At 44.4% G+C, this 27,326-nt stretch overlaps 1 protein-coding gene across 2 annotated transcripts; it reads right to left on the bottom strand.

Moving 5' to 3' along the window:
• Positions 1-539: 539 nt before the first annotated feature.
• IL15RA (interleukin 15 receptor subunit alpha) lies at positions 540-21,274 on the bottom strand. Of its 2 annotated transcripts, none has more exons than XM_054988812.1 (7): positions 21,110-21,274; positions 14,918-15,100; positions 11,877-11,984; positions 10,158-10,406; positions 6,860-6,934; positions 3,176-3,245; positions 540-827 (listed from the first exon to the last, which is right to left on the bottom strand). In XM_054988812.1, the coding sequence occupies exons 1-6, from the start codon at positions 21,180-21,182 to the stop codon at positions 3,202-3,204; spliced, it is 732 nt and encodes a 243-aa protein (XP_054844787.1). In that variant the 5' UTR covers positions 21,183-21,274; the 3' UTR covers positions 540-827; positions 3,176-3,201. The 2 variants fall into 2 exon arrangements, with proteins under 2 accessions (XP_054844787.1, XP_054844788.1); XM_054988813.1 differs by having other exon boundaries at positions 3,176-3,242.
• Positions 21,275-27,326: the final 6,052 nt, after the last annotated feature.

Raw genomic sequence — 27,326 nt, 5'->3', positions numbered from 1 at the left:
TCTTTACTATTGAATTCTGCAGGGTTGCAAACCTCCAGGTGGAGCCCGGTGTTTTCCCAGACTTACAACGAATCTACAGAAGAAAGAGAGAGATCATTACCCTGGAGAAAATCGTGGCTTTGGAGGGTAGAGTTTATGGCATTATACCTTTCTTAGGTCCCTCTCTAAACTCTGCCCTTTCCAGGTTCCACCCCCAAATTTCCAGGAATTTTCCAACATGGAGTCAGCAATCCTAGAATTCTGCATAGAATCTGTGAAGATTTTTCAAGGCTATGGCCACTCCAAAGAGTACTGCACAACTGACACCTCTGTCAGTTAAATAATTATATCATTTCATTCTTCCTATGGCAGGACACCGGCTTCTACGTTTCATTCTCTTACATCTTTTCTATTTTAGATGAATTGTTGTTTTAGATCAATTATGTAGGTTTTCCTCAGTCACTTTACTCTATAGCAATACATGAAATTATAGAATGTAAAAAAAAATGGATAGCAACAATTATTTCCAAAAAACAATCTTTGATGTTCTCTTCTGTATTCTCATATGTTTTTAGGTTGGAAGTGGTGTTAAGAGAAATCACTTTGTATATCGAACATGAACACAATCCTCTTAAAACTTTTTATTGAGACCAACAAAAATGACACAAAGCTGTTCAAGCTTTTGAGTGCACCGGAACTTTTCATCAGACTGGATATTAAAAAAAATAATGATAATAAAGAAGGCAGGTGGAAGGAAAGAACATGACTCAAGCTGTGATTCCAATCCGGTCACAGCAGAATTCCTTTGCTTAAAATTGAACAGGCATGGTTAGATTATGCTCCAGTTCCTGCAAGCAAGAAGTAATAAATGGTGTTAATTCACATTCACAGATCTCTTCTACTCCCAAGAGTGAAGGAATCATTTGATCATCATCATATTAACAATTCTGGAGATGAATTTAAGGTACACAAAGTACAGGGATACACGAAGTCAGGGATCAACTAAACGTTACGTGTGACCCGAGTTGGGTCAGGGATTTCTGATGTAATGCTTAGTTGAGCTGTCTATTGAAGCCAAACTGTGTAGCTAAGAGCCAAGCTACAAATGACGAATTACACTTGCCTGGCAAGAGAACAGACTCACGTGTATTCCTCCCTGTTCACTTGCCATTCACTTGCGCTCGGAGCACAAGTGAATGGCAAGTGAACAGGGAGGAATACACGTGAGTCTGTTCTCTTGCCAGGCAAGTGTAATTCGTCACTTGTACCTTGGCCCCATTTTCCCCTGGCAGATGCATCCCTCTTTTTTCAGCAGAATCCAGGTATTATCAAAACAGACAAAAATCATTTGCAGGTGTATTGGTCCAAATACCAACATGAAGCAGAACGAGGTGTTACACTCCTAAGGAGCTTGAAAGGGCTGGCCCACTTCAGGGTGTAGGTGAGGAGAACAAGATTTGGGTCCAGCAGCACCGTAAAGACCAACTAGATTTCCAGGATTTGAGCTTTCAAGGGTCAGAGCTTCCAGACAGTCACATTTTTAATGCTCTTCCGGGTAAAATAAAAAAAAGAAAACTCCCTGCAAACAAAAAAATTGCACATCAGGGAGAAACAATCTAGCTTTTGCATGGTGTGCCTGTTTTCCACTTACAGGGAATTATTATTGTAGGGGAACTTCAAATAATACCAGCCCCCCCTTGCAGTTCAGTGTGGTACATACAGTCCAATCTAGTGCCTGTAGGGTTGCCAGCTCCAAATTAGGAAATTGGGAAATTCCTGGAGATTTGGGGGGGGTGAAGCTTGGAGAAGGCAGGGTTTGGAGAGGGAAAGGACTTCAGCATGGTATATTTTCATAGAGTCCACCCTCCAAAGCAGCCATTTTCTCCAGGGGAACCAATCTCTGTGGCCTGGAGATCAGTTATAATTCTGGGAGATCTCCAGCCACCACCTGGAGGCTGGCCACCCTAAGTGCCTTAGTACTCTGCCACCTCATTCTGCTTCCTGCATAGACCAGGCCTTAACTATGACTCTTTTATTTTTATTGAGTCCACTAGATGTATATTCCTCTCTATTACACATATTCAGAACAAGTTGCAGCAGATTTTCTAAATTCAGCTACTTCTTCCCCCAATGGGCTCAGACACTACGAAATTAAATGGTTTGGGTGGAAAACAGAGGCCAAATGAAGAAAAAAAAACATTGTAGATGCATGAAACCTAAAATATATGTATAAATTTAAAATTCCCCCCTCACATTTGTTGTTTACACCTTTTTAACGTAAATGCATCTGCCTAACATATGCCATGTGTCTTGATGAAGTAAGCTCTCAGTTTCCACACTACTCACCTTCAATCGGAACGCCACGGAACGTTGCGAAAGAAACACGGACGATAGCGTTTTCTTGTGCAAGTTTTGTGCGACATCGCGCAAAACTCATGCGAGAAAATGCTATCTTCCAGGTTTTGTTCGCAACGTTCCGTGGCGTTCCAATTGAAGGTGAGTAGTGTGGAAATCGCCTAGATTTGCCAACCTTCAGATGGGACCAGGAGATCCCCCGAATTACAACTGATCTCTGGATTACAGGGATCATTTCCCCTGGAAAAAATGGCTGCTTTGGAGGGTGGACTTTGTAGCATTGTATCTGCTGAGGTTCTTTCCCTCTTCAAACCTTGCCCTCCCCAAGCTCCACCCTCAAATCTCTAGGAATTTCCTAAGCCAGAGATGGCAACCTGAGTTCTGACTCATGAAAGCTCTGCAGGAATAAGTGTAGTCTTTAAGATACCACAGGACTCCTGCTTGATGCTGGTGCCGAATATGTGGCAGTGCATGTTGGGATGGCTAGGCAGCACACTTCCGGTTGATGGAGTGCCTTTCAATGGTTCAAACATGCAAGAGAATCAAGAGGTAGAATGTTTAGATTGCTGGTGGAAGATCATGGAGGATCCTAGTTTGCAATGCTCCCTTATGTTAAAAATGCCCAGCATATAGAAAACTAGCACAGCAGGTAAAGAAAGGGGGAAGATCCTTCCTCCCTGCTTAGTCAACTTTCTGTTTGCAAAGAGATGTTAATGCAGAGACAATATTCAGTATTATAATCCTTCACTTGCCGTATGAAGTAGTACTGTCCATTTTACCACCTCAGGGCTTTGTCACAGAAGTTTTTAAAACATAAAAGGCACCATTAATGGATACTTACCACAGATTGCTAAAGACTCCTTCTCATCAAATGACAACTGTGGAAGCCACAGCGATTGCAAAAACAGCTGCTAAGACATAAAGCAATTTAAATATATATCAGAGTATATAAGTGGCCAGAGCTCTGGAGTGTGACAGGAGATACCTCAGCTCAAATCCAAGCTCTGCCATGAAGCTAACTGGATGGCCATGGCACTAGCTCTCAGTTGAAATTACGTCTCAGGTTTAGCAGGCACCTTGGAGCCAGTATGGTGTAGTGGTTAGATAGTTGGACTAGAGTTTGGGAGACCTGGGTTCAAATCTCCTCACTCTGCCATGCAAGGTCCCTGGGTGACCTTGGGTCAATTGCATACTCTCAGTTTAACCTACCTCACAGGGTAGTTGTAAGGAGAAAATGAAGGGGGGGGAGAAAGATGTAAGCTGATTTGTGCCCCCATTAGGGAGAAAGGTGGGGTCTAAATGAAGTAAATAAATAAACAATAGTCCCTTGTAATATGAAGCTGGAATAACAGGTGATGTTGAAATGAAATCCTGCCCTCAAGTCAGACTTGACTTATGGCGCCCCCTGATGTAATGTTGCCATATTAATTTCTCCTAATGTTTTTTGGCTTATTCCAGCTTATTGTTACAGGGGACTATTTATTTATTTGCTGCACATATGGCTTGCCTTTCCCCATGGGGACCCAAAGCAGATTACATTGTTCACCTCTCCCCCATGTTATTCTCATAACAACCTTGTGAGGTGGGTTAGGCTGAGGGTGAGTAGCCCAAGGTCATGCAGCAAGTTTCCCCTGGATGACTGGGGATTTGAACCTGTGTCTCTAACATCCTAACACTCTTAGCTACCATACCATACTGGTTCTCTGAACGTATACCTCCTCAAAATATCCCACTGGGATCTCCTCACATGAACAATATGGGATGAAGGGAAAGGGGCAAACTTCCTTGGGGCTCCACAAGGCTGAGGGCCCCTGAAGAGCTAGTGATTAAGAGCAGCGGGACTCTAATCTGGAGAACAGGGTTTGATTCCCCACTCCTCCACTTGAAGCCAGCTGGGTCACAGTTGTGGGGATAATAATAACATACTTTGTAAACGGCTCTGAGTGGGTGTTGAGTTGCCCTGAAGGGCAGTATATAAATCAAATTTTATTGTTGTTGTTGTTGTTGTTGTTGTTGTTATTGATCCATAAGGGATGCCTACTTCAGGGCAGTGGATTACAGCGCCAAATAGGAAGTCTACTTACCTACCTAGTGAATCAGTATTTGTGCTTTATTAATGCATTTATTATCATTAAATGCTACATACTGAACTGTGTAGTACATTATTACGACTACATTCTATGTACTGAAGTGTTAACTGCTCAGAGGCCTGAATGGGACAAGTGAAGGAAAACGGTCCCCAAACTATATTTTTTTCTCTATACCTCCGGATCCATATTTCTAAACATCCATGGGAATACACATTGGGAATATCCAGAAACGTGGGTCCCAGCATGTTAAAAACAAATCACATTCTCCACATTTTACATGTGATAAATATTTTCAGTGGAGCTGCCCACAGCAACAGCAGGAAAAGAGTTAATAATAATAACAACAACAACAACAACAACAACAACAACATTTGATTTATATACCGCCCTTCAGGACAACTTAATGCCCACTCAGAGTGGTTTACAAAGTATGCTACAACAAAGTATGCCACAACAATCACCCTGTGAAATAGGCGGGGCTGAGAGCCAAGCTACAAGTGACGAATGACACTTGCCTGGCATGTGAACAGACTCATTTGTATTCCTCCCTGTTCACTTGCCATTCTCTTGTGCTCCACTTGATTAAGTGGAGAGCAAGTGAATAGCAAGTGAACAGGGAGGAATACACGTGAGTCTGTTCACTTGCCAGGCAAGTGTAATTCGTCACTTGTAGCTTGGCTCTGTGACTCACTGGCTGCAAGTGGAGGAGTGGGGAATCAAACCCGGCTCTCCAGATTAGAGTCCCGTGCTCTTAACCACTACACCAAACTGGCTCTCAGTTGAACAGTCTCATCCTAAGAAGTGTTACTCCAGTCTAAGCCAATTAAATTAATGGGCTTAGGTTAGAGTAACTTTTTTTAGGATTACTCTTTAGTCTTGCTAAACTGAAATAATTTGTCTGAATGTACTTTATTTCTGGGCTTTCTCTACAGACTGTTTCTGTTCCTTAGAGAGGATCAGCAGTTCTTTGTGCTTAAACCTGGAACCACCTCAGTCGCATAGAAAGAGAAGAAATTCACATATGTTTGATTTAAATAAAATGTACTCATGATGAGGGCTTTTTTTCAGCAGGAACGCGGTGCAACGGAGTTCCGGAATCTCTTGAAAATGGTCACATGGCTGGTGGCCCCACCCCCTGATCTCCAGACAGAGGGGAGTTGAGATTGCCCTCCGCGCCGCTGAGTGGCGCGGACAGTAATCTAAACTCCCCTCTGTCTGGAGATCAGGGGGCAGGGCCACCAGCCAGGAGACCATTTTCTCGGAGGGCAACCCACTGAGTTCCACCACCTGTTTTCCCAGAAAAAAAACCCTGCTCATGATAATCATGTTATGTTTCTGTGACGTTTATTTACCTCTAAAAAGTTTACCAAATCGTCAGTATGAGCTGCACAGCGTTGCTTTTATCTTGGACAGCCAATTAGTGTTGTTAAAGAAACTGCGTAGATTCAGCTTTTTAATTGCATGTAGAATTAAATTTTGCTCTAGGAATTAATGAACACTACGAGATATATCTTTGTGGACTTGCGCTGCTTATCTTATAATCATTACAGAGACCAATCATTTTATTTACAGGACAATCACATGCTAAAAATTATGAAGATTTATCTAAGTTTGTGGCTGTCACCTTTTCTACAAAAAGTGCCATGCAATGAGCTGATTAGGCTTCCGTTGAAGAAATTCTTAGAAAAGATTTGGTGAGATATTTTTGTGTGAGTCTGTGTATTGGTCTTTAAAACATCACAGTGTTCAAAGAGAGCTGCAACTTCTCTTTAAACTGTATGCCACCAGTTAGGTTTGAGAAATGTTAAGAGACTTCATTTTCATTGCATGTATTTTTTCAACCTGCATCTCTGTTTACCTTTTTCATTAAAAGAGTTATATCTTATTTCAATAAAAATTACTAACTCGCTGAAAGTTTTTCTTTGCTTGCTGGATAACAGGCCAAATGCAGAATTAATTAATCAATCATTGTTCTATAAAAAATATAAAATTCTTTTTAGTGGGCTTTGTCTGAGATAGATCCAATAGGGTATCTGTTGCCACTTAGCTCAGAGAAAAAAATCTCATGAAGTTAATTGGTATAAATGCCTTGATTGGATGTGAATTAAATAAATTCACTACACTGGGGCTTTGAAGGCTTTCCCTCACACTTCTCATCAAGAACTTCTTACAGAGGGTCAAAACAGATAAAATGTTGAGAGAATCCATAACTGAAATGGGTGTTCTGAAAGAGTAAATTTCAGATGCGAGCCGACTAAATTCAGATTTTCCAGAGAGGATGAGGGTGGGCCTTAATCCTTCTACCACTGCATGGTTTTGACTTTTGGAACACACATTCCTATTATCCTCGTGAGGTAAAAAAGGGCAAGAAAACAGAGGAGAGAAGAATTTGAAATAAGGGAGCAAAAACTGCCGACAACTGCGTCTCGTTGTACCTGAGGCGGTGGCAAAACTGGTGTCGTATGAAGGGCGAGAACCCACATCTTTCAAATCAGAGACATTTGACGTGCCTAAAGAGAGAAAGGAACATCAGCCATTTTTGTCGCAAGCTTCCAAACACTAGGCAAAGCCTCTCAAAGCCAAGCTACAAGTGACGCCTGACACAGGTTGGACACTTGTCAGCTTCCCTCAAGTTTTGATGGGAAATGTAGGCATCCTGGTCTTGCAGCTGTAATGGAGAGACAAGCTGTAAAACCAGGATGCCTACATTTCCCATCAAAACTCGAGGGAAGCTGACAACTGTCCAACCTGTGTCAGGCGTCACTTGTAGCTTGGCTCTCAGATGCCAGGGCTGACACTTATTCATGGAGCAGCTTCTTGAAATATAGCTCATCCGGCATCAGCTGGATGGGTTAGGACTGAGCTGTGTGTAGGGACCAGCAGTATCAAGCAGCCTCTTCATCCAATGTATATAGCTAAGGAGTTACCGTATACTAAATCGACCACAGGTTTGTCTAGTCCAGTGTTCCCCAAAGTGGTGCCCGTGGGTGCCATGGTACCCACCAGTACTTCCCTTGGTACCCACCAAGCTTTTCAGAAAGTGGTGGTAGGCCACTGGAAGGCAGGGTTTGTTACTGGCTTTCCTCATTCAAATGAAAGGAATTCCTTTCCTTTGGTCAGGAGGACTGGTAAGCACTTGAGCTTTCCTCTGTCAGTGTGTGATTCCATTTCCCCTTCAGGCATTCCTTTTTCCTGTGAGGTGTGAGGACAGAGGTATTCCATTTGGCTCTGTCTCCTGTGGAAGCCATTTCGAGTTTGGCTCTTCCTCCTGTGGAAGCCATTTTTGGGGTGGCTCTCACCCCACCCTCAAAATGCCAAATGTGCCTGCAGGACCCCCAAAATTGAGGACTTCTGCTGTAAGTCCAATGCTATCTAGAATGAGTTCCCCTAGCTCTTTTACCTAAGATAGGAGATGCTGAGGGGCCAGGCTAAGCTAGATGAATGTAAGAATACAAGGCACATCACTGGTCCATCTAGCTTGTTAATTTCCAAGCTTTCCAGACTCGGGACACATCTTTTGTTGGAAGAGGAAGACTATTGCTGTCCCTTCCACAGGTTTCAGAGAGGGGCAAACCAGAAAGTTAGAATTATAGAGAAGTCAGAGATCTGCTTACTCGTTACAGCCCTGGCACTATCTTTTGATGTGTCAATTGCTATTCTTGGGACTTCCTCCTCATGACACCTCCTCTTCCTCTCTTTATCACAATCCCCCTTCTCTCCTCACCATCTTGCATGATCAATGTGGGACTCATTTTTTCATCCACTGGCATTTTTAGACTCGATATATAGATAGGGATTTATCTTTCCTCTTTCCTATCAAGTATGGCATTACTGCAATAAAGAACTCTTGGTTCTTTTCTAAAGCTTACCCAAGGCTCTGAGTGTAAGTTTGTTGTTTTCTCTCTCTTGTGCACACCAGCCACGCAAAGTTCCTACACCTGCACACGTACTATATCTGGTTGTGCTAAAAAGGAATCCTCCCATCTGCTTTGTTGTCCTACTGCTCATCTGAGCATGTATGCAAAAAGAGAGTGTGAAACCCATGTTTCTCAGGGAATAGACATGCCAAGCACCAGTGGCTCCTACTTCTACCCTAGTGCGGGGATCTTTTAAGTCTGTGTCTACATATATGCAATATGTAATGTTCCTTTGTGCAAGATTTTTATGAAATAAAGACAGCCCTCTTCAAGTAATAAAGTTGCTGTTCGTTCAACGACCAAAAAATGGACGGGAGACAAAAAGTAAAGGAGAAAAAAAAAACATAGCCATTTTCTTACTTAGCAGCTATAGAAGCAGTTCTTCAAACAATGTTTATGTCTCAAATCAGATGCACATTTTTATGTCTCGGATCAGGTGCAGGCACATGAATACATATGGAAAACCATAGATGCAAAACTATCATAAAGATGCATGTGGCTACAGTAAATAACATGGGATACCTAAACAGGCTGTGCAGAAGCATAAATAAATAAGACATAAGTCTGCAGTACAATTCAAAACCAGGCTCCAGCAGAGCTCACACTAGGTGGGGCAGAGATGACCTATAAAGCACTAAGCATAGCGAATACACACGAAACAAAAGGCTGCAAGCACGAGAGAGTTTAATGCATAAGGGCGGCAGTGTGGCAATTAATTGTTTAGCATTTAGACTAGCTAGCATGTATTTAAGCTGACTCTCAGGTTTGCAACTTTTCATTGCAAACATGAACACAAGCATAGTTTATCTTATGAACGAAGTGTATTTAACCCACCCTCAGTTAGTTTTAATAGATCCCATATCTGTATGTTTGTCTCTCTGAAGAAGAGAGCTCTCTTATCCCTTGTTAGGGTTCAAAATGGGCTTTCCCCCACCCTGCCCCTTAGCATCTTTATGACTGTGGGCTGTGGAAGGTTAGAAGTTTGACACTCTTGTGCATGTGCACAAACTTTTCCAAAAAGCAACAGCATGGCGGTTTCGTAGGGTCTTGTGACTTATCTGAGAGCTGGAACCCAGCAACTGCTATCACCTGCTCTGGCTGGAAGCTGCTGTCCAGAGTCTTGATCAGAGAAGTCTCTTATCTAACACCAAATACCTGAGATCTCTGGGGACTGAATCCGACACTTCCTGCTTGCAAAGCTGCTGCTCTGCCACGGAACTGTGACCTCCTCAGAAAATCCAAGAAAATGCCACATATTGAATCAGGCCATTGATTCATCTACCCAGGGGTCATTTTGTAGAAAAAGAGCTGGAGGGACTCATTAGCATAACTCACTAGCATATGCCATGCCCCTTGACATCACCAGAAGTGTGTCATTAGCATAACTGATTTACCTATGCCACACTCCCTGACATCACCTATCCTGGCTGTTTTGGACCCAATCTTGGCCATTCAGGGCCGAAATTGGGCCCCCAATGGCAAAAAAAGGCTGAAAATGGCCCCAAATGGTCAGGAGCGGGCTGCTGCTGAGCAGGAGAGTGATCCACCACCCGTCAGAGGCCCGATCTGGGCCGTTTTGGCCGCAATCCAGGCCGAAATGGGCCCCAAATGGCAGATAGTCAGGTGGGTGGGGCCAACTATCATGTGACCTCTTTGGGGAACTGCCGGAACTGCGTTTCTGCACATTCGCCCTCAAAATGAGCTCTGCATCGACCTCAGAATTATATACTGAGCCACACAGCGGCTCTCCAGGATCTCGGACAACACATGTGCCTTTCTGTGACTAAATTATGGCTCATCCGAATCCACAGTTTACCTCTTTCTGGGGTGATGACCTCTTTGACAGATGTGGTGTCTTCGACAAAAGATGTGGTGTCATTTGTGCACCATGGACTTAACTTGGACCAAACAATTGTTCCACCGGAATACTGACACGTGCTCATTTTAGAGATGGGAGGCCTTGCTTGGTATCCATCCATGCACTGGTATTGCAGTTGCTGCCCCACTGTGTAGTTTGCCCACAAAGCCCTGGAATGCTTTGGGACTTTGATGACTCCACAGAAATCTATGGGAAACAGGTGAAAGGGAGAAAGATGTTATGTTTCAATGAGGAATGGATATATGTTTTCTGTGAAACCGTACATTGTAATATGGTTCATATTTTCATCTATTCAGGTCAGTACCATCTACTCTAACTGGCAGTGGCTCTTCAGAGTTTCCAGTAGATATCTTTCACGCCACGTACTACCTGGTCCTTTTTACTGAGCCTAAGATTTTCTGCATGCAAAGGAGATGCTCGGATACTGAGCCTATTTCATAGGATTGTTGTGAGGAAAAGAAGGAAGAGCTATGCATGCTGCCTTCAGCTCCTTAGAGCCAAACCAGGTCTTACTCTATTCTAAAGAAGTTTTTTTTTTCTGTGCAGGCAATGTTTGCCACTTTTGGTCCCATACCTCTTTGAGTTTTCTTCTGAATTCCAGATGCTTAACTCCCCCCTTCAGATTTCAATGTGTCATTTCAAGGAGTCTCTTCCAAATTTTCTGCCTGCACTTTTTGTGGCATTGTATGCATATGCAAAAGGATGAGAACTAAAGAGGAAACTAGAAAAGGAGAAACTAGATCTCAGTAGCCCCTGATGAGGTTATGGAATTTGAGCAAAATAAACTGGCAGGAAACATAGAGCTGCAGCCACAGATTGTTGGATACTGCACATTTGTTGAGTTTCAGCCATTTCTTGCTGAAACCAATTGGATTGGTTTTGTTCAGTTGAAAATGACTGCTATAATGCCATGATAATACAATAGTGTGTGGATGCAACCTTCAAGAAGCGTCATCAAAAGAACAAAGAATCAAGTCAAGTAGAACCTTCAAGACCAACAAGATTTCCAGGGTATTTTTATTATTTTACATATTTTTGTCATTTATATTCTGCCTTTCTCACTGAGACTCAAGGCGGATTACATAGTGTACATTACAATTAGTACACTATGTACAATCAGCGATTGATCAGAGATTAGTACAATCAGCGGCAAGGACAAGGGCAGGCATTTCCATACAGTGTCAAGAACATTTCCATAAACAATGTACCCCTCCCACTCTCTGCCTGGATTATGAGGACTCCTTCCTTTTTTCCACTCCTTAAAAAAGGTAAAAGTAGTCCCCTATGCAAGCACCAAGTCATGACGTTTTCTTGGCAGACTTTTGTTATGGGGTGGTTTGCCATTGCCTTCCCCAATCATCTACACTTTACCCCCAGGAAACAGGGTACTCATTTTACTGCCCTCGTAAGGATGGAAGGCTGAGTTAACCTTGAGCCGGCTATCTGAACCTGGCTTCCGCCAGGATTGAACTCAAGTCGCAAGCAGAGCTTGGGCTGCAGTATTGCCACTTACCACTCTGCGCCACAGGGCTCTGACTCTTGAAAGCTCATGCCCTGGTCTTTAAGGTGCTACCGGACCTGAATTTTGCTCTCAAATGTGTTAGCATTCTTCCAAAGTCAGCACAGCAAAGACAAATGAAGAGTACATGATTTTACCTTTCCTATGTGGCTGAAGTGTAGTTGGGGGGCTGTCCAAACTGCCACTCCCATCCTCTGTTCTTGTGAGCTGTTCAGGTTCAGGAGGAAGACGCAGTGTAGGATCAACTGTGTGGAAAAAAGAAGCAACCCGTTTCTATAAGCAAAGTGGGTATTCTGGCCCAATTAGTGCCAGTGCAGGGCTGTCTGTAGGAAGAAGAGAGCTGAGCATGGCTGGGTTTGTGGAAAGCAAAGGGCACTAGGCAAGGCAGATACTGTGCTATTGACAACTGCTGTCGTTGAGAAGTTGTCCCAAGAGATCACCAGGCCAGCGGTGTAGTGGTTTGAGTATAAAGTTGCCAGCCTCCAGGTAGCGGCTGGAGATCTCCTGGAATTACAACTGGTCTCCAGGCCACAGAAATCAGTTCACCTGGAGAAAATGGCTACTTTTGGGGTGGACTCTATGGAACTATGCCATGCCAAGGTCCTTTCGCTTCCCAAACCCCACCTTCTCCAGGTTTCACGCCCCAGATCTCCGGGAATTTCCCAACTTGGAGCTGGCAACCCTATTTGAGTGTCAGCCCTGTTTCCTAAGCTAACACACAAGTCCATTAGAGGTATCAGGAGTACATCACACAATGGGTAGTTGACTTGTGGAACTCACTGCCACTGGATGTGGTGATGGCTCTTTTGGAAGACAGTACTATCGCCGGTTATTACCAATGACAACTGAATGCTTGCTTGATGTGATTGTGGAATCACAAAATAAGATATGCAGAGTCCTGGCTGATAGGGCTACTTAGCTTTGCTGCCAGGGTGCCAGAATAGGTATTAATTCAGCCCCTGATAGACCATCTTTGGTCAAGGTGATTACTTGCTAGTTGCTGGGAACTAACTTTCCTCAATGAAAGAGATTGCTTGATTGGGGAATCGTTCCTTTTGAATACAATACCTGAAATTTGGTGGAAGGACAGAGAGAAAGCTACAACTTTGAAATAGGACACCAAGATTGTTCATTTGTAAAACAGGCAGGGTGGTTTTGGGTTGTTTTTTTTCCTTTTCAGATAATGGAGTATATGGATGAGAGGACTGAAATCCTACTTTCCCTTCCCTATCTTTCATTAAGAATTTCTCTTAACATAACTCTGATTCCATAAATAAGTTGGGCTGGAAGGAAAAAGCCTGAAGCAGTGGAGCGCAGGGCACTAAGTATGAGAAGGGCTAGGGTTTAACTTCCCTCGCCCACATACTGTGTTTTCTCTTTCCTTTACACAAGAATGGGTGGATATGGGAATAGTGTGTTGAATTAGGATCTGGGAGAACCAGGGCCGTTTCCAGACGGCCCCCCGCCTCGCGAAACGTTGCGCGTCGTCGCGCGTCGTTGCGCAGAAAACGCGAAATATCGCGTTTTCTCGCGCGAGTTTTGCGCGACGTCGCGCAAAACTCGCGCGAGAAAACGCGATATTTCGCGTTTTCTGCGCAACGACGCGCGACGACGCGCGACGTTTCGCGAGGCGGGGGGCCGTCTGGAAACGGCCCAGGTTCAATTCCCCACTCTGCTGGCTCGGTGACTGTGGGCCACGACACTAAACTGGCTCTCTTTAAATTTTGATTTTAATTGTTTGAATCATTTGCTTATGTGTTGGTTATAATGGCTCTTAAGACGAGATTTTAATTTGTATGGTTTAACTTTGTAAGCTACCTTTTAAAGAAAAAAGCAAAGGAAGGTGATCTAAACAAATATTTTAGGCACACCAGCATGGATTCCTTACACTTTCTTGTTATTTCACCCTCTGGGTAGGTAATGCTGGCACCAGGAATTCAATTCCAAACTAGTTAATTTAATTTTTTCCTGAATAATGTTCCCAAGCATTAGGCTCCATCAAGGGACTATGTGGCCCTGAGGATAAGACTGGGATATATAGAAATCCCATATACTCTGGGGTGAACAACCACCCCCTCCCCCTTATTAGTACATGAAGTGTATTGGTTTCACACTATTTCTTAAGCCTGGTGGTTTCAAAGATAGTTATCTGATCTTCAAGTTTTTTTCATAGGCTCCTTCACACAAAGTAATTTTCCACACAGGTCTTCTTTAAGAGAATAAATTCCACACAGACTTAGAACGGAACTACAAGTGACAAAAGGCACAGGTTGGACACTTGTCAGCTTCCCTCCAGTTTTGATGGGAAATGTAGGCAGCTTGGCGGAATGTTGGACAAGTGACAGTTGAAAAGTCCATTGGACAGCAGTCGGAGAGCCAAGCTGCAAGACCAGGATGCCTACATTTCCCATCAAAACTTGAGGGAAGCTGACAAGTGTCCAACCTGTGTCATTCATCACGTGTAGTTCCGCTCTTAGATTCATTCAGGCCTTTCCACGCAGCTTGCCTGAATTAGATAGATTAATCTCTCACACTCAGACTTCCTCTCAGAAGTCAAATTCTATTCCCTCCAGTGAAATCACACTTGGCGAGGGTGGGAAAGGGGGATAGCAAGGCTCATTCTGAGGGGGGAAGTGCAGGAACACAGTTCCGGCAGTTCCCCAAAGAGGTCACATGTCAGGTGGCCCCGCCCACCTGACTCTCGGCCATTTTGGACCCGTTTCGACTTGGGTTGGGGCCGAAACGGCCTGGATTGGGCTTCTGATGGGTGATGGATCACTCTCCCACTCAGCAGTGTCCCGATCCTGACCATTTTGGGCCCAATTTTGGCCCTGAATGGCCAGGATTGGGTCCCAAACATATGCAAATCAGTTATACTAATGACACACTTCCGGTGATGGCAAGGGGCATGGCATATGCTAATGAGTTATGCTAATGAGTTATACTAATGAGTTCCTCCAGCTCTTTTTCTACAAAATGACCCCTGTGGGGTAGTAACACTGGGAAGGGAAGCTGGCCAAAACTGGGGTTGAAAAAAGCTACAATTAGGAGGGAGGGAGGTGGCCACAATGGAGGGGACCTCTCTTTGGCACCCAAAAGTAATCTGTAACAATCCTGCCAGTTGACTCCAAAGGGGTGGACGGAATACCAAGATGTACTTTGAAATGCAATTCCTTACCTGTGCATGCTGCAGTGGTCCACTGGGCGAAACCCTTCTCATTTAAGCGGCACTGAATGTTTCTGGCCTCCCCGCTTTTTCTCTTGTACCCTTCTACGCATTCATACTTCACTATCGTGCCCACCTTATATGACTTCGCAAAGGATTTAGCAAATTCAACAGTGGGAGGAGGTGGACATTTGTCTAATGAAGTAAAAAAGAGGTATGCAAGTAGAACATCAGAAACGGAACAAGAAGAAGTCATGCATCTGATGAAGAGAGCTGTGATTCTCGAAAGCTTATGCTATAGTAAAGTTGGTTAGTCTTAAAGGTGCTACTGGGCTCTTTTCTATTTTGGAACAAGAAGAGTAATTTTCAGCATGTGCAGGGCTCATTTTGAGGGGGAACGCGCAGGAACGCAGTTCCAGCAGTTTCCCAAAGAGGTCACATGTCAGGTGGCCCCGCCCACCTGACTCTCGGCCATTTTAGGCCCTTTTCAGCCTGGATTGGGGCCAAAATGGCCCAGATTGGGCCTCCGACGGGTGGTGGATCACTCTCCCGCTGGACCTCTCAGCTGGACCTGCCTTGATGTGGGGATAAAATAGGGGTGAAGGAGCCATATTTGCTGCCCTGAGTTCCTTGGAAGAAGGATAAAAATGAAGAAACCGATGAATGAGGCACTTAAAGATATCAAATAATAAAGAGTCCAGTAGCACCTTTAAGACTAACCAACTTTATTGTAGCATAAGCTTTTGGAGAACCACAGCTGTCTTCGTCAGATGCATCTGATGAAGAAAGCTGTGGTTCTCGAAATCTTATGCTACAATAAAGTTGTATCTGAAAAAGAGAGCTGTGGTTCTCGAAAGCTTATGCTACAATAAAGTTGCATCAGACAAAGAGAGCTGTGGCTTTCGAAAGCTTATGCTACAATAAAGTTGCATCTGACGAAGAGAGCTGTGGTTCTCGAAAGCTTATGTGACAATAAATTTGCATCTGATGAAGAGAGCTGAGGCTCTCGAAAGCTTATGCTACAATAAAGTTGGTTAGTCTTCAAGGTGCTACTGGACTCTGCTATTTTGCAATTGCAAATTAACACAGCTAACACCTCTGGACTTAAAGAAAGGCGCTTAAAAAACTCCAAGCAAATGAAAACTATCATGGCAGGAAGAAAAGCTCTTCCCCTCTCCTTGCTTGCTGTGCTGGTTTTCTATGTATAGGGAGCTTGTAACATAGGGAAGCATTCCCAAATGTTCTCCTCTGCTTACAGGTACGTAGGGGCACAGTGCATCCTGCCACCTTGTTGTCTTGCTCATATAAACCAGGCTCTGGGGCCTGATTTAAATATGAATTTGGTAAAGCCCATGTCACCATTTATGGGCTCAGTGGCTTCTTTAAAATGCCCTCAAAGCTTCTTTAACTCGTCAATAACAAAGGCCAGTGTGGCATTGTGGTTAGAGTGTTGGGCTAGGATATGGGAGAAACCAATTCAAACCTGCCACAAAGTTTGCTTTGTGACCTTGGGCCAGACACATTCTCACTCTTCCTGACCTACTTCGCAGGAGTGTTGTGAGGATAAAGTGAGGAAGGGGACCCACCTACTCTTCTGGGAGCTTTGTTGGGAGGAAGGACTGGACAAAACTGGTACAAACTAGGAACAGGTGACTGGCTTCCACAGGTTAGTGCAAAGTCTAAACAGGACATTGTACAAAGTCAGACAGAAAAGTTAGGCCTTTACCTTAGGCTGTCACACATTGAAGCGGCCATACAGAATAACCCCAAATCTGTCCCTCAAACAATTGTAAAGAGGTTCCAATCCATGGTATGTAACTTCAGGGAGACAGAAGAGGCATGCTATATTCGCCTCGACCTCCAAAGTTATGCAACAAGATTGAAGAGTATAAACTTTTTTTTTTTTGCGCTCTGTTCTGAGAACCTTTTCTGAGTCATTTAATTCAGTTGCCCCTCATGTTGGCTGTGGTTTTTGGAGCTAGGGGGAAGGGAATGCTGAGTATAAAAAGGTAGTGAGTTTCAAGAACCAGACAAAAGGAGATTTCCATATACCGCCTGCTTGAAAGAAACGTTTGAAGTCTTAACAGAAGCGTGTCTGAGTTGTACGGGACATTGCTCACTGAGCACTTTTACATCTTGCAATTCTTTCGTTTTCTAATCTGCGGTTAAGGTGTGTGGTTAATTATTTCGAGTACAGCGTAGCTGCAAAAGCCACAACCTGCTGCTAGGTTGGAGAAAGAAGGTGTGGAGGAGGGAAAGAAACCCAAACCCTTAAACCATTCAGGTGATACGCTCACACCTTGTGATAACTGTAGGCCAGGGTTACCAGCCTCCAGGTGGTAGCTGGAGATCTCCCGGAATTACAACTGATCTCCAGGCAACAGAGACCAGTTCCCCTGGAGAAAATGGCTGCTCTGAAGGGTGGACTCTATGGCATTATACCCCACTCAGGCCTCTTCCCTTCCCAAACCCTGCCTTCTTCAGGCTCCACCTCCAAAATCTCCAGAAATTTCCCAGTCTGGACATAGCAACCCTATTGTAGGCTGAGTGACCATTTGTATTAGGCTATTTGTAGCATGTAGTCCAGGAGAGCTGATTAGGATTTCATTGATGGGATCTAACAGGAAAATCCAGAAGGGAGCACACAGCCTTGGTGAGATGAGATGTATATGTGGAACAGTCACTCTGTGTGTATGTTGTCTGTTGTCTCAAAATATGCCTTGTTTCTGCTTCCTAGCCTATCAGGAATCCTGGTATTTCAGCTTTCTTAACTCTAAAAAACATGACAACTGAACAGAAAGACGGTTTCTGTGTAATTCTACAAGCTGAGACCTGTGGGGATTCTCACATGGAAAAGGAAAAGCTTTGTCTTGTTTGGAGCCCAGGGCCGTATTATTCATAAGGCTGAAGCCCAGGGGCCCCGCAGGCACTAGGGGCCCATCAATATAAGGCAGACCCTCACATAAATTACAATTAATCGATTCTCTTGTATAATCTCTATTAATAAGATAATTAACTGCTTCTTTATTGAAGTGAAACAAATTGTCTCTTCTATTAAAACAATTATTTATAAATTATATATTCTTTAATAAATAAAAATTTTATTATCTTCAAAATATTACAGTATTGAACAGTTATACCCCCCAAATATGCTTTCCTGAAGAATTCTACTCATACAATAAAAATATATTTAAAAATTGTGAATAGAAGTCTTCAGGAGACCCTCAAAATGGATATAGGGCTACATACGGTGTTCTAGTACCTTCTGTACCAGGGTCAGGCTTTCAGCTGTAGTGGGGTGGAAGACTGAAGTGCTGGAGGGGGCCCAAAATACCTGAAAGCTTAGGGGTCCAGCCATGGGTTAATACGGCCCTGTTGGAGCCTGTTTCTTTCAAAGCTTTTAGGGGATGAAGAAGTAGCTCCCCTCACTTCTTAAAGGGTTTTGTGCATACACTGGGCTTGGAAGATGTGCATAACACAGTGCTCATCTACACAGTATAATTTTCCCAAGCGGAAGAAAGTCCTTTCACTGTCCTATCCCACCCCCAAGACTCCCAGCCCAGGCACATGAGAACTACCCCCCACCCCATGCTCCTGCTAGGACATCTCAAGCCTGCGTCCATCCACAACTCCTGGCCTTGGATTTTTGTGATATGTGGGATACCCCTCATATTTTTTTTCTGCAAGAGTAGAGGATCTCGGATAGCAGAGACCAGTTCTTGATCCAGGGAGGCGTAGGGGACGGTCAAGCTGCACTTTGAAATAAATAAAAATAATGAGCAACGCTCAGCTTTTCCACCAGGGCTTTCCAAGGAGGCTGTCAGGTCCGTTGCCCACAGTCCCTCCATATTGTTACCCAGCTTTGATATATGTTGCAATAGCCTCGTGCACCTGCTCCCTGTTGCCTTCCAGATTCCAGTACGGAGGAGCCCTTATCTCGGATGGCTCGCTGCAGCGGCCTTGGGACAGCTCCTTCCGTCCTGCTACTGATTAGGTTCTGCTGGACTATGAGGGTGGGGGGAACATGTAGAGGGATAGATATAATGTATCATATACTCAATGCGTCATTCCTAACAAGGAGCCTGTGTACAGCCAGACGCCTTTATTTTGCTTCTGTGCAGGCAGTTTTTTCTGGGGAAAGAGGTGGTAGAACTCAGTGGGTTGCCCTCGGAGAAAATGGTCACATGGCTGGTGGCCCCGCCCCCTGATCTCCAGACAGAGGGGAGTTTGGATTGCCCTCCATGTTGCCAAGCGGCGCAGAGGGCAATCTCAACTCCTCTCTGTCTGGAGATCAGGGGGCAGGGCCACCAGCCATGTGACCATTTTCAAAAGGTTCCGGAACTCTGTTCCACTGCGTTCCTGCTGAAAAAAAGCCCTACTTCTGTGTATCCTATGGACATATGTATGGCAAAGCCTGATTATCTAAATAAAACCCATTTACTCAAGAGCCTGGATATCTTGCTGCAAGGGGTTAGGGTCAGCCTCAACGTATCCTGTTTTCCATAGACTTACAGAGGCTTAGAACAAAACAAGAACAACGTGTAAAACAAAGAAGACTTTACAAAGCCAAGATGTTGGTGTAGTTAGAGAGTCTGAATGACTTAGCAGACTTGGGTTCAAATTCTTACACTTCCATGACACTCAGTGGGTTGCACTAGATAATTCTAACCTACCTTACAGGGTTGTTGTGAAGACAAAACAAGGGGGAGGAAAGCACCATGCATCTCACTGTCAGCTCCTTAGCGGAAAGGCAGGATAAAAATCACATAGGTAGCTCTCAAGCAGAAAAGAAAGAAGCAACTATTTATATACACATGAAACACCACTCCCAAGAAATAAATGTACCCAATTCAATTTGTGATTCCAATACATATTAATCCATGAAGCTCACCAAATGATCTTGGACCCACCCATTTTCCATTGGGGAAGGGCTATGGGACAGTGGAAGAGCACTTGCATAGCAGGTGCCAGATAAAAGATCTCGGATAGTGAAGTGCCGGATAAAAGATCTTGGGTAGTGAAATGTTGAATAAAGGATCTTGCGTATTGAAGTCCCTCTTTCACCTGGCACCCTGGAGTGCTGTATTGCCAGATAAAGGATCTCAGATAGTGAAGTGCCAGATAAAAGATCTCGGATAGTGAAGTGCTGGGTAAAAGATCTCGGATAGTGAAGTGCTGGGTAAAATATCTCTGGTAGTAAAGTGCTAGATAAAGGATCTTGGATAGTAAAGTCCCTCTTCCACTTAGCACCCTGTAGAGCTGCTGTCATTCACAGCAGACTAGATGTTTCCTATTTAACCTACCTGTCAAGACTGTTATGAGGATAAAGTGGAAGAGGAAGAACAATTTATACTATCCTGAACTCCTTGGAAGAAGGAAGGGTAAGCATTTGGTAGATCGAGACTTATTTTATTAGCAGTGTTGGTATACCGCTCTCCAGCACAACTGTTCTCAAATTGGTTGACACTAAGAATTTAAAATAGTGTTATAAAACATGCAAGAACAAATAGAAAACGGGGGTGGCAACCAGCAATTTAAGAGCAAAAGGCGCAGTAGAATGATAAAATGATTGCCCGTTTCTGAAAGGTGAGTTTGGTAGCCCTCTAGACTGCCTTGAAGGTGGCTGTGCCACCAAGAATTACCAGTTCCTTTGACAAATGTGCCAGATCTGAGAACAGCTGGTATGGCAAGGAGAGATGCCACAAAGGAGGCTTTCCTTGTTCTGGAGCTACAGGGATGGGGAAAGAGCAAGACTTGGGTCCAGTAGCATCTTAAAGACCAACTATATTTCCAAGGTATGAGCTTTCTAGCGTCAGAGCACCCATCGTCAGGATGGGAAAAGTTGCCAGTTTCACACACTGTTAAAAATGGAAGTTCTGGAAGCTGTATTCTCTTTCCCTTACTATAAGGTTTATTTTTACCCTGCCCTGCCCCAGGAGCTCAAGGCGGTATTCATCCTCCTCCCCCTTCCCGTTTTATCTTCTCAACAACCCTGTGAGGTAGGTTGAGCTGAGAGAGAATGCAGGGCCCAAGGTTACCCGGAGAGCTTCTTGACATTTGAAACCCAAACTCTAGCCCGACGCTAGCCATGATAAGATACTTACTCTAAACAACATTGGAACAATATCTGAAATCTAAAGCATCTAGAATATACTGCATATGTTTTATTTGCTGGGTGCCAATAGCAATAGGGTTGGGTCTTACCTCCAGCAGCTCCTTCAATGGATCTGAAAATTCTCCATATCAAAATGAGCAATCCTAACCCGAAGCTATTCATGTCTTCTCAACCCCCAATGGATTTTGCAAGGACAGGAGTTTTCCCTTCTTGACTGAAAGCTTGCGGTCTGACTAATGGCAGATGAGAAGAAAGTCTTTTGATAACTATCTAAGAGTTGTTACCAGTTTAGTCACACTATCGAACACTCCCCTAGCCTTTCAAGAACCCGTGAAGGGTTCTCCTCAGATGTTAGCTGCCTTCTTCCAGGAAGTCCTGTTTCTGCCCAAGCGTTATGTAGCTTAGCAGCAATTTGGAGGAAATGGCATGTACCTGTGGTTAAGTTTAGCCAGAAGTGGACATTTCCGCCCAAGTCTCTTTGGAGAGTTAATCCCACAGTACTTTGTGTTTTCAGCATACGTTCTCAACCTTTGGGATTGGCCAAATTATTTATTTCTTTGGAATTTTTTTCACCTGCCTTTCCAGGAAACCAGCCAGAGATACCTTACCATATAAAACATAAGAACACCAAACTTTAAAGTTGTTAATTAAAACCCAGCATTGAAAACCCAGCCAGAGCATTTTTTTAAAAAAATCCAACACCTCTTTGAGCGTCTCAAAATTAACTGAACAGTTTTCAGGCTTAAAGCATGCTATACCAATGGTGCTTAAAGTTCAAGCCTTCCATGAAAAAGCCTGGATAAACAGATAACAGTTTGGCCTGGTGCCTAAAAAGTTTGGTTGCCAACCTTCAAGTGGGGGCTGGAGTTCTCCTGGAATTACAACTGATCATAGAATCATAGAACCATAGGTTTGGACCCCTGCTTCATGCCCAGAAGATGGCAAAACACTGTCAGGATCCCTAGCCAAACTGGTCTGGGGAAAATTGCTGCCTGACCTCAAGGTGGCGCTTGGCATTACCCTGGGCATGTAAGAAAGGGCCATAAGAACTAAGCACTGATGTTACCCTTCCTACCCTCCCTCTCATGATCTGCCTAGGTTCACAAAATAAGCATTGCTGTCAGAAGGCCATCTAGCCTCTGCTTAAAAACCTCCAAAGGAGCTCTCCAGATGAGGCAGGCCAGTTCCCTTGGAGAAAATGGCAGTTCTGGAGGGTAGACTGTATGGCATCACATTCTTGCTGATCTCTCTCCTCTCCCCAAACTCCATCTCTCCAGGCTCTGCCCCCCAAACTCCAGAAGTTTCTCAGGTCAGAGTTGGCAACCGTATCTAAAAGAGTGGTACCAGATGTGTGGAATGGAGCCAGGTAGCTGTTTCTTTTGGGACTTGGGTGTAGACAGGACAATGCAGAAACTGCTAGACAGACTGACTCAAATATATGGGAACCAATATTATCCTCCAAGAGGAATGAAGGGCAGCCTGGAACTCCCTGATGTGGCCCGCATTCCCTCTGAACCCCATATGCTTATCAACAGCACCCAGAAAACACCATTGTATCCTTTACTGATTGGGGGAGAATCAAGTCCATTTTATCACACTTCCCCTGAGGAGTTCAGGGAAGTATCCATAGCCTTATTGCCCCCATGTTGGCTTCACAACAACCCTAAGAGGTCGGGTAGTCTGAGCGACAGGATCAAAGGCACACTGGGCTATGTGGGGATTGGAATGCAGGTGTGTCAGTTCTGAACCAGACATTCTAACCACTAGACCACAAAGCAGCATAGGCTCAGAGTCGGGGGGGAAATACCGTCATGCTTTGAATTATGTTATATGTAAATAAGTGGATGACTAAAGAAGAGAGGTTTTTAAAGTTTTTAGTTAACCGTGTCATCCTGCTTTAGTAATACCACCCATTTTCTAAAGGCTTTGTCCTCTACTAAAGCAAGGTTCCCCAACCATTTTGAACTTATGGGCACCTTTGGAATTCTGGCACAGGGTGGGGTGAGTGCAACCCCAAAATGGCTGCCATGGGAGGCACAGCCATGCACAAAATGGCTATCATTGGAGGCAGAGTCATCCACAAAATAGCTGCCATTGGAGGCAGAGCCACACAAGCAGAGGAAGCTAGTGTTACCAACTCCTGCTTGGGAAATACCTGGAGATTTAAGGATGGGGCTTGGGGACTTGGGTTTAGGAAGGGGAAGGACTCCAGCAAGGTATAATGCCATAGGGTCGTCTACCCTCCAAAGCAGCCATTTTCTCCAGGAAACCTGTCATCTGGAGATCAGCTGTAATTCCAGGAGATCTCCAACCCCCATCTGGTGGTTGGAAACCATAGAGGAAGCCCAACTACGGAGAAGAAGTGGGGTAATTTAAAAAATACACCAGGAAAGATCAGTGAGAGTGAATAAAATTGACATTGTGGTGGCAACTGCTGCTGAAACAAAATGTATTTTAATCGGCATGGCCAATCAGAAACCCTGTTGGACAACAGCCCAACCTCATCCCACCCATTTTCTAAAAACACTTGATGGTCACCAAGAAAAAAGTTGGCAGAGTCCATGTAGGGGATCCATGCATTAGAATTTGTCCGTATTTTATGTTGAGTATAAAAATGAAGTGTGTATCCAGAAAAAAATAAGTTGCAGGCCCAGAAGAGAACATACTGATCTAGGGTAGCCAACTGACCCCCAAAAGGAATTGGACTCTTACACATTTATTAGTATTTGACCTGCAGAAAGGGTATCTGACCCATGAAAGCTTACACTACGAAAATCTTATTGGTCTCTAAGGTACCACTGGACAGAAATCAACAGGCACTATTTTCGTGTCATAGAGCTAGAGACTATATGGACCATCAAATATATACAGCACACATCACTGGGCACTTAAAGGTATTATTTATTTATTTTACTTTATTTCTCGTTTTTCCCAATAGGGATCCAAAGCTGCTCACAAAGTTCTCCTCTCCTCCCTTTTATCCTCACAACAACCTTGTGAGGTAGGTTAGGGTGAAATAGTGTGACTGGCTCAAGGTCACCCAGCAAGAATCCGTGGTGGGGATTTGAACTAGAGTCTCCCACATCCTACTCTGCCATTTTCATCACTACTTCGCCCTGGCAGAGGTAAAGGAGCAGGGTGTTGGGATAAGACAAATTGAACTGCAATGTGGATTGCTTCCGTATGCACTGGGAGAATGTGTAAGTCCAAGTGGGATGCTGGAAATTTTTATTTAACATGGTTGAAAGCATTATAAATATATTTCAGTGCAATTCTAAGAAGAGTTACTGCAGTCTAAGCCCAGTGCAATCAACAGCCTTAGACTGAAGTAATTTAGGATTGGACTGTCAGCGACCCAGTTCCATTTCCTTATTAAAAATATAATGCCAACACTGGTTCTTAAATTCTTCTTATCTACTGTTAGCAGATTAGCATAGAGGTACTCACTCAAGTCTGAGAGCCAAACTACAAGTGACGCCTTACACAGGTTGGACACTTGTCAGCTTCCCTCAAGTTTTGATGGGAAATGTAGGCGTCCTGGTTTTACAGCTTGGCTCTCCATTACAGCTGCAAGACCAGGATGCCTACATTTCCCATCAAAACTTGAGGGAAGCCGACTAGTGTCCAACCTGTGTAAGACATCACTTGTAGTTTGGCTCTACTCATGCCTGCCTGGAGGCACCAAATGGCTGTTCTGAGCGGGGCGGGGGGGACACAACATTTGAAAGTTATAAATTATAAACTTGGATTATAAATTATAAACCTTATAGAGTTATGAAGTTATACATTAAAACCCTTATGCAGGTGGACAGCCAGATCTTTAATAATAATAATCGATTTCTATATGGCCCTTCGCCCTTCAAGACAACAACACCCACTCAGAGGGTGTTCGTCATCTGACGAAGAGACCTGTGGCTCTCGAAAGCTTATGCTGCAATAAAGTTGGTTAGTCTTAAAGGTGCTACTGGACTCTACTATTTACCAGTTTTATGGTTGCTTGCACCTGAGAAGCTGGATGCCGCTCCTTCATTGGGGAGAAAGGCAGAGTATAAATGAAGTAAAATGAAATAAATAAGAGAACGAAATTCTTTTCAAACCTAACAAGAAAATGACAAGTGGCAGTTTTTCTTCCACGCTAATCTGTCATCACTGTGATATTCCGATAAAATGTTTACTGGACATGAAATCTGGGGACAAGATAGAGAGAGATAAGAATACTAGCATTCTTGCCACTGCTGATTAAAGTAGTTAACTGAAACATGCTATTTATAATCTGCTAGGAACACGATAAACATTTATACCACAAAACCCTTTTTGCACAATGCTCCTTGCATAAACTGTCTCTGCGATCCATTCAGCCCACCTTGGGCACTCGGTGAACGTCTTCAGCAAAAGAAAGAGAGCTGTGTCGCCCCACAGGTTGCAGTGGGGTGCCTCCAACAGCCCCAACATCTTCCATCTCGCCCTCGAGCAAGAAGTCGTCAAAGGGAACCAACAACGGGTCTGGAGCCTCACTCATCTTGCCTCTCCAAAACAACAAACTCTTTGCATTGCAAGTTCTTTGCCCCAAGAGTGTGTGTTCTGCCTGATCGTTTGTTCGTTATTCATCTTGCATCCTAGGGCTTTTCTGCACACGGTTTTCAGAGGATTGGGCCTCAAGGACTGGATCCTGTTTGGGCTTCTGTCATTCTGCACTTGGTATTAAAAAAAATTCTTTATTTAAACTACTAGAAACAGAGCCCGTTGTGGGGGAAAATACAACGGGCTCTAGAAAGGGGAGAGCGGACAGGCAGGCATCCCCTCCTCCTCCATCACTGACCCTGGCCAGTGGGGGGGGGGCATTGCCACCTGCTCCATACCTGATCTCAGCAACATGAAGGGGCGGTGGGCTTTGCTACCTGCTGCATGTCTGATACAGGCTGGGTAAAGGGGGGCAGGCACTGCCATCTGCTCCACTCCTGATCCCAGCTGGGTGAAAGGAAAATGGGCATTGACTTCTGCTCTGTGCCTGATTATGGCTGGGTGAAGGGGGGCAGGCATTGCTGCCTGCTCCAAGCCTGATCCCAGCTGGGTGAAGGGGGGTGGGCATTGCCACCTGTTTCCTGCTGGGTGAAGGGAGGAGCAAGCACTACCTCCACTTTTAATAGCTGGGTTAAGGTGGGGGATGGGCATTGCCACCTGCTTCTCTCCTAATGCCAGTTGTGATAAGGCGGGGGTTGGCATTGCCACCTGCTTCACTCTTAATACGAGCTGGGTTAAGGCAGGGGTGGGAATTACCACCTGCTCCACTCCTGATCCCAGGTGGCTGAAGTGGGCTGGGCATTGCCACGTACTCTGCTCCTAATACCAGTTGGGTTAAGGCGGGGATGGCCATTGCTACCTGTTATGCTTCTAATATCCACTGTGTTACGGTGGGGGATGGGCATTGCCACCCGCTGCACTCCTAATACCAGCTGGGTTAAGGTGGGGTGGGCATTGCCACCTTCTCCGCTCCTAATACCAGCTGGGTTAAGGTGAGGTGGACATTGCCACCTGCTCCTAATAACAGCTGGGTTAAGGCAGAGAGTGGGCATTGCCATCTGCTCAGCTCCTGATCCTAGCTGGGTGAAGGGGGGCAGGTATTGCCCCCTGCTCTGCTCCTAATATCAGCTGGGTTAATGCAGGGGGCAGGCATTGCTACCTGCTCTGCTCCTAATACCAGCTTGTTTAAGGCAATGGTAGGCATTGCCACCTGCTCCGCTCCTAATACCAGCTGGGTTAAAGCATGGGGCAAGCATTGCCACCTACTCCACTCCTAATACCAGCTGGCTGAAGGGGATGGGCATTGCCACCTGCTCCACTCCTAATATCAAGTGGGTTAAAGCGCGGGGAGGGCATTGCCACCTGCTCAGCTCCTGTTCCCTGCCTGGGCGTCCCATCATGACATGTTTTCTGGAGAGATATGGTGAGTTACCTGGGCTTTCCTTTGCGGCAGCGCCCTCTGGTGGTGCACCAGGGTATAAAGTGAGTTGTCTGAAACACGCTTACTCAGTTATATAGATAGATAAACTACACACCACAACACAATAAACAACAAACATAGAGAACAAGAAAAAACACAATTCTAAACATAACATACATATATCTATAAAATTAAGAGGAAAAGAAAAAGGAAAACCCTAAATTACACTAGAAGCTGAGTTCCGATTTTCTCCGCAACAAGTATATATCATTTCTAGAGTCCCACTTATTCTCCGTTAGTCACAAAACCCTTCTTTTTTCTATTGTTCCTGTTTCTTAATCCATGAATCCAGATGTCATCAAATC

Source organism: Eublepharis macularius, chromosome 9 (genome assembly GCF_028583425.1).
Source record: "Eublepharis macularius isolate TG4126 chromosome 9, MPM_Emac_v1.0, whole genome shotgun sequence".
In the NCBI taxonomy this organism is placed as follows: Eukaryota; Metazoa; Chordata; class Lepidosauria; order Squamata; family Eublepharidae; genus Eublepharis; species Eublepharis macularius.
Note: the sequence above shows the minus strand (reverse complement) of the source record. Positions and strands in the feature narration are given on the sequence as shown.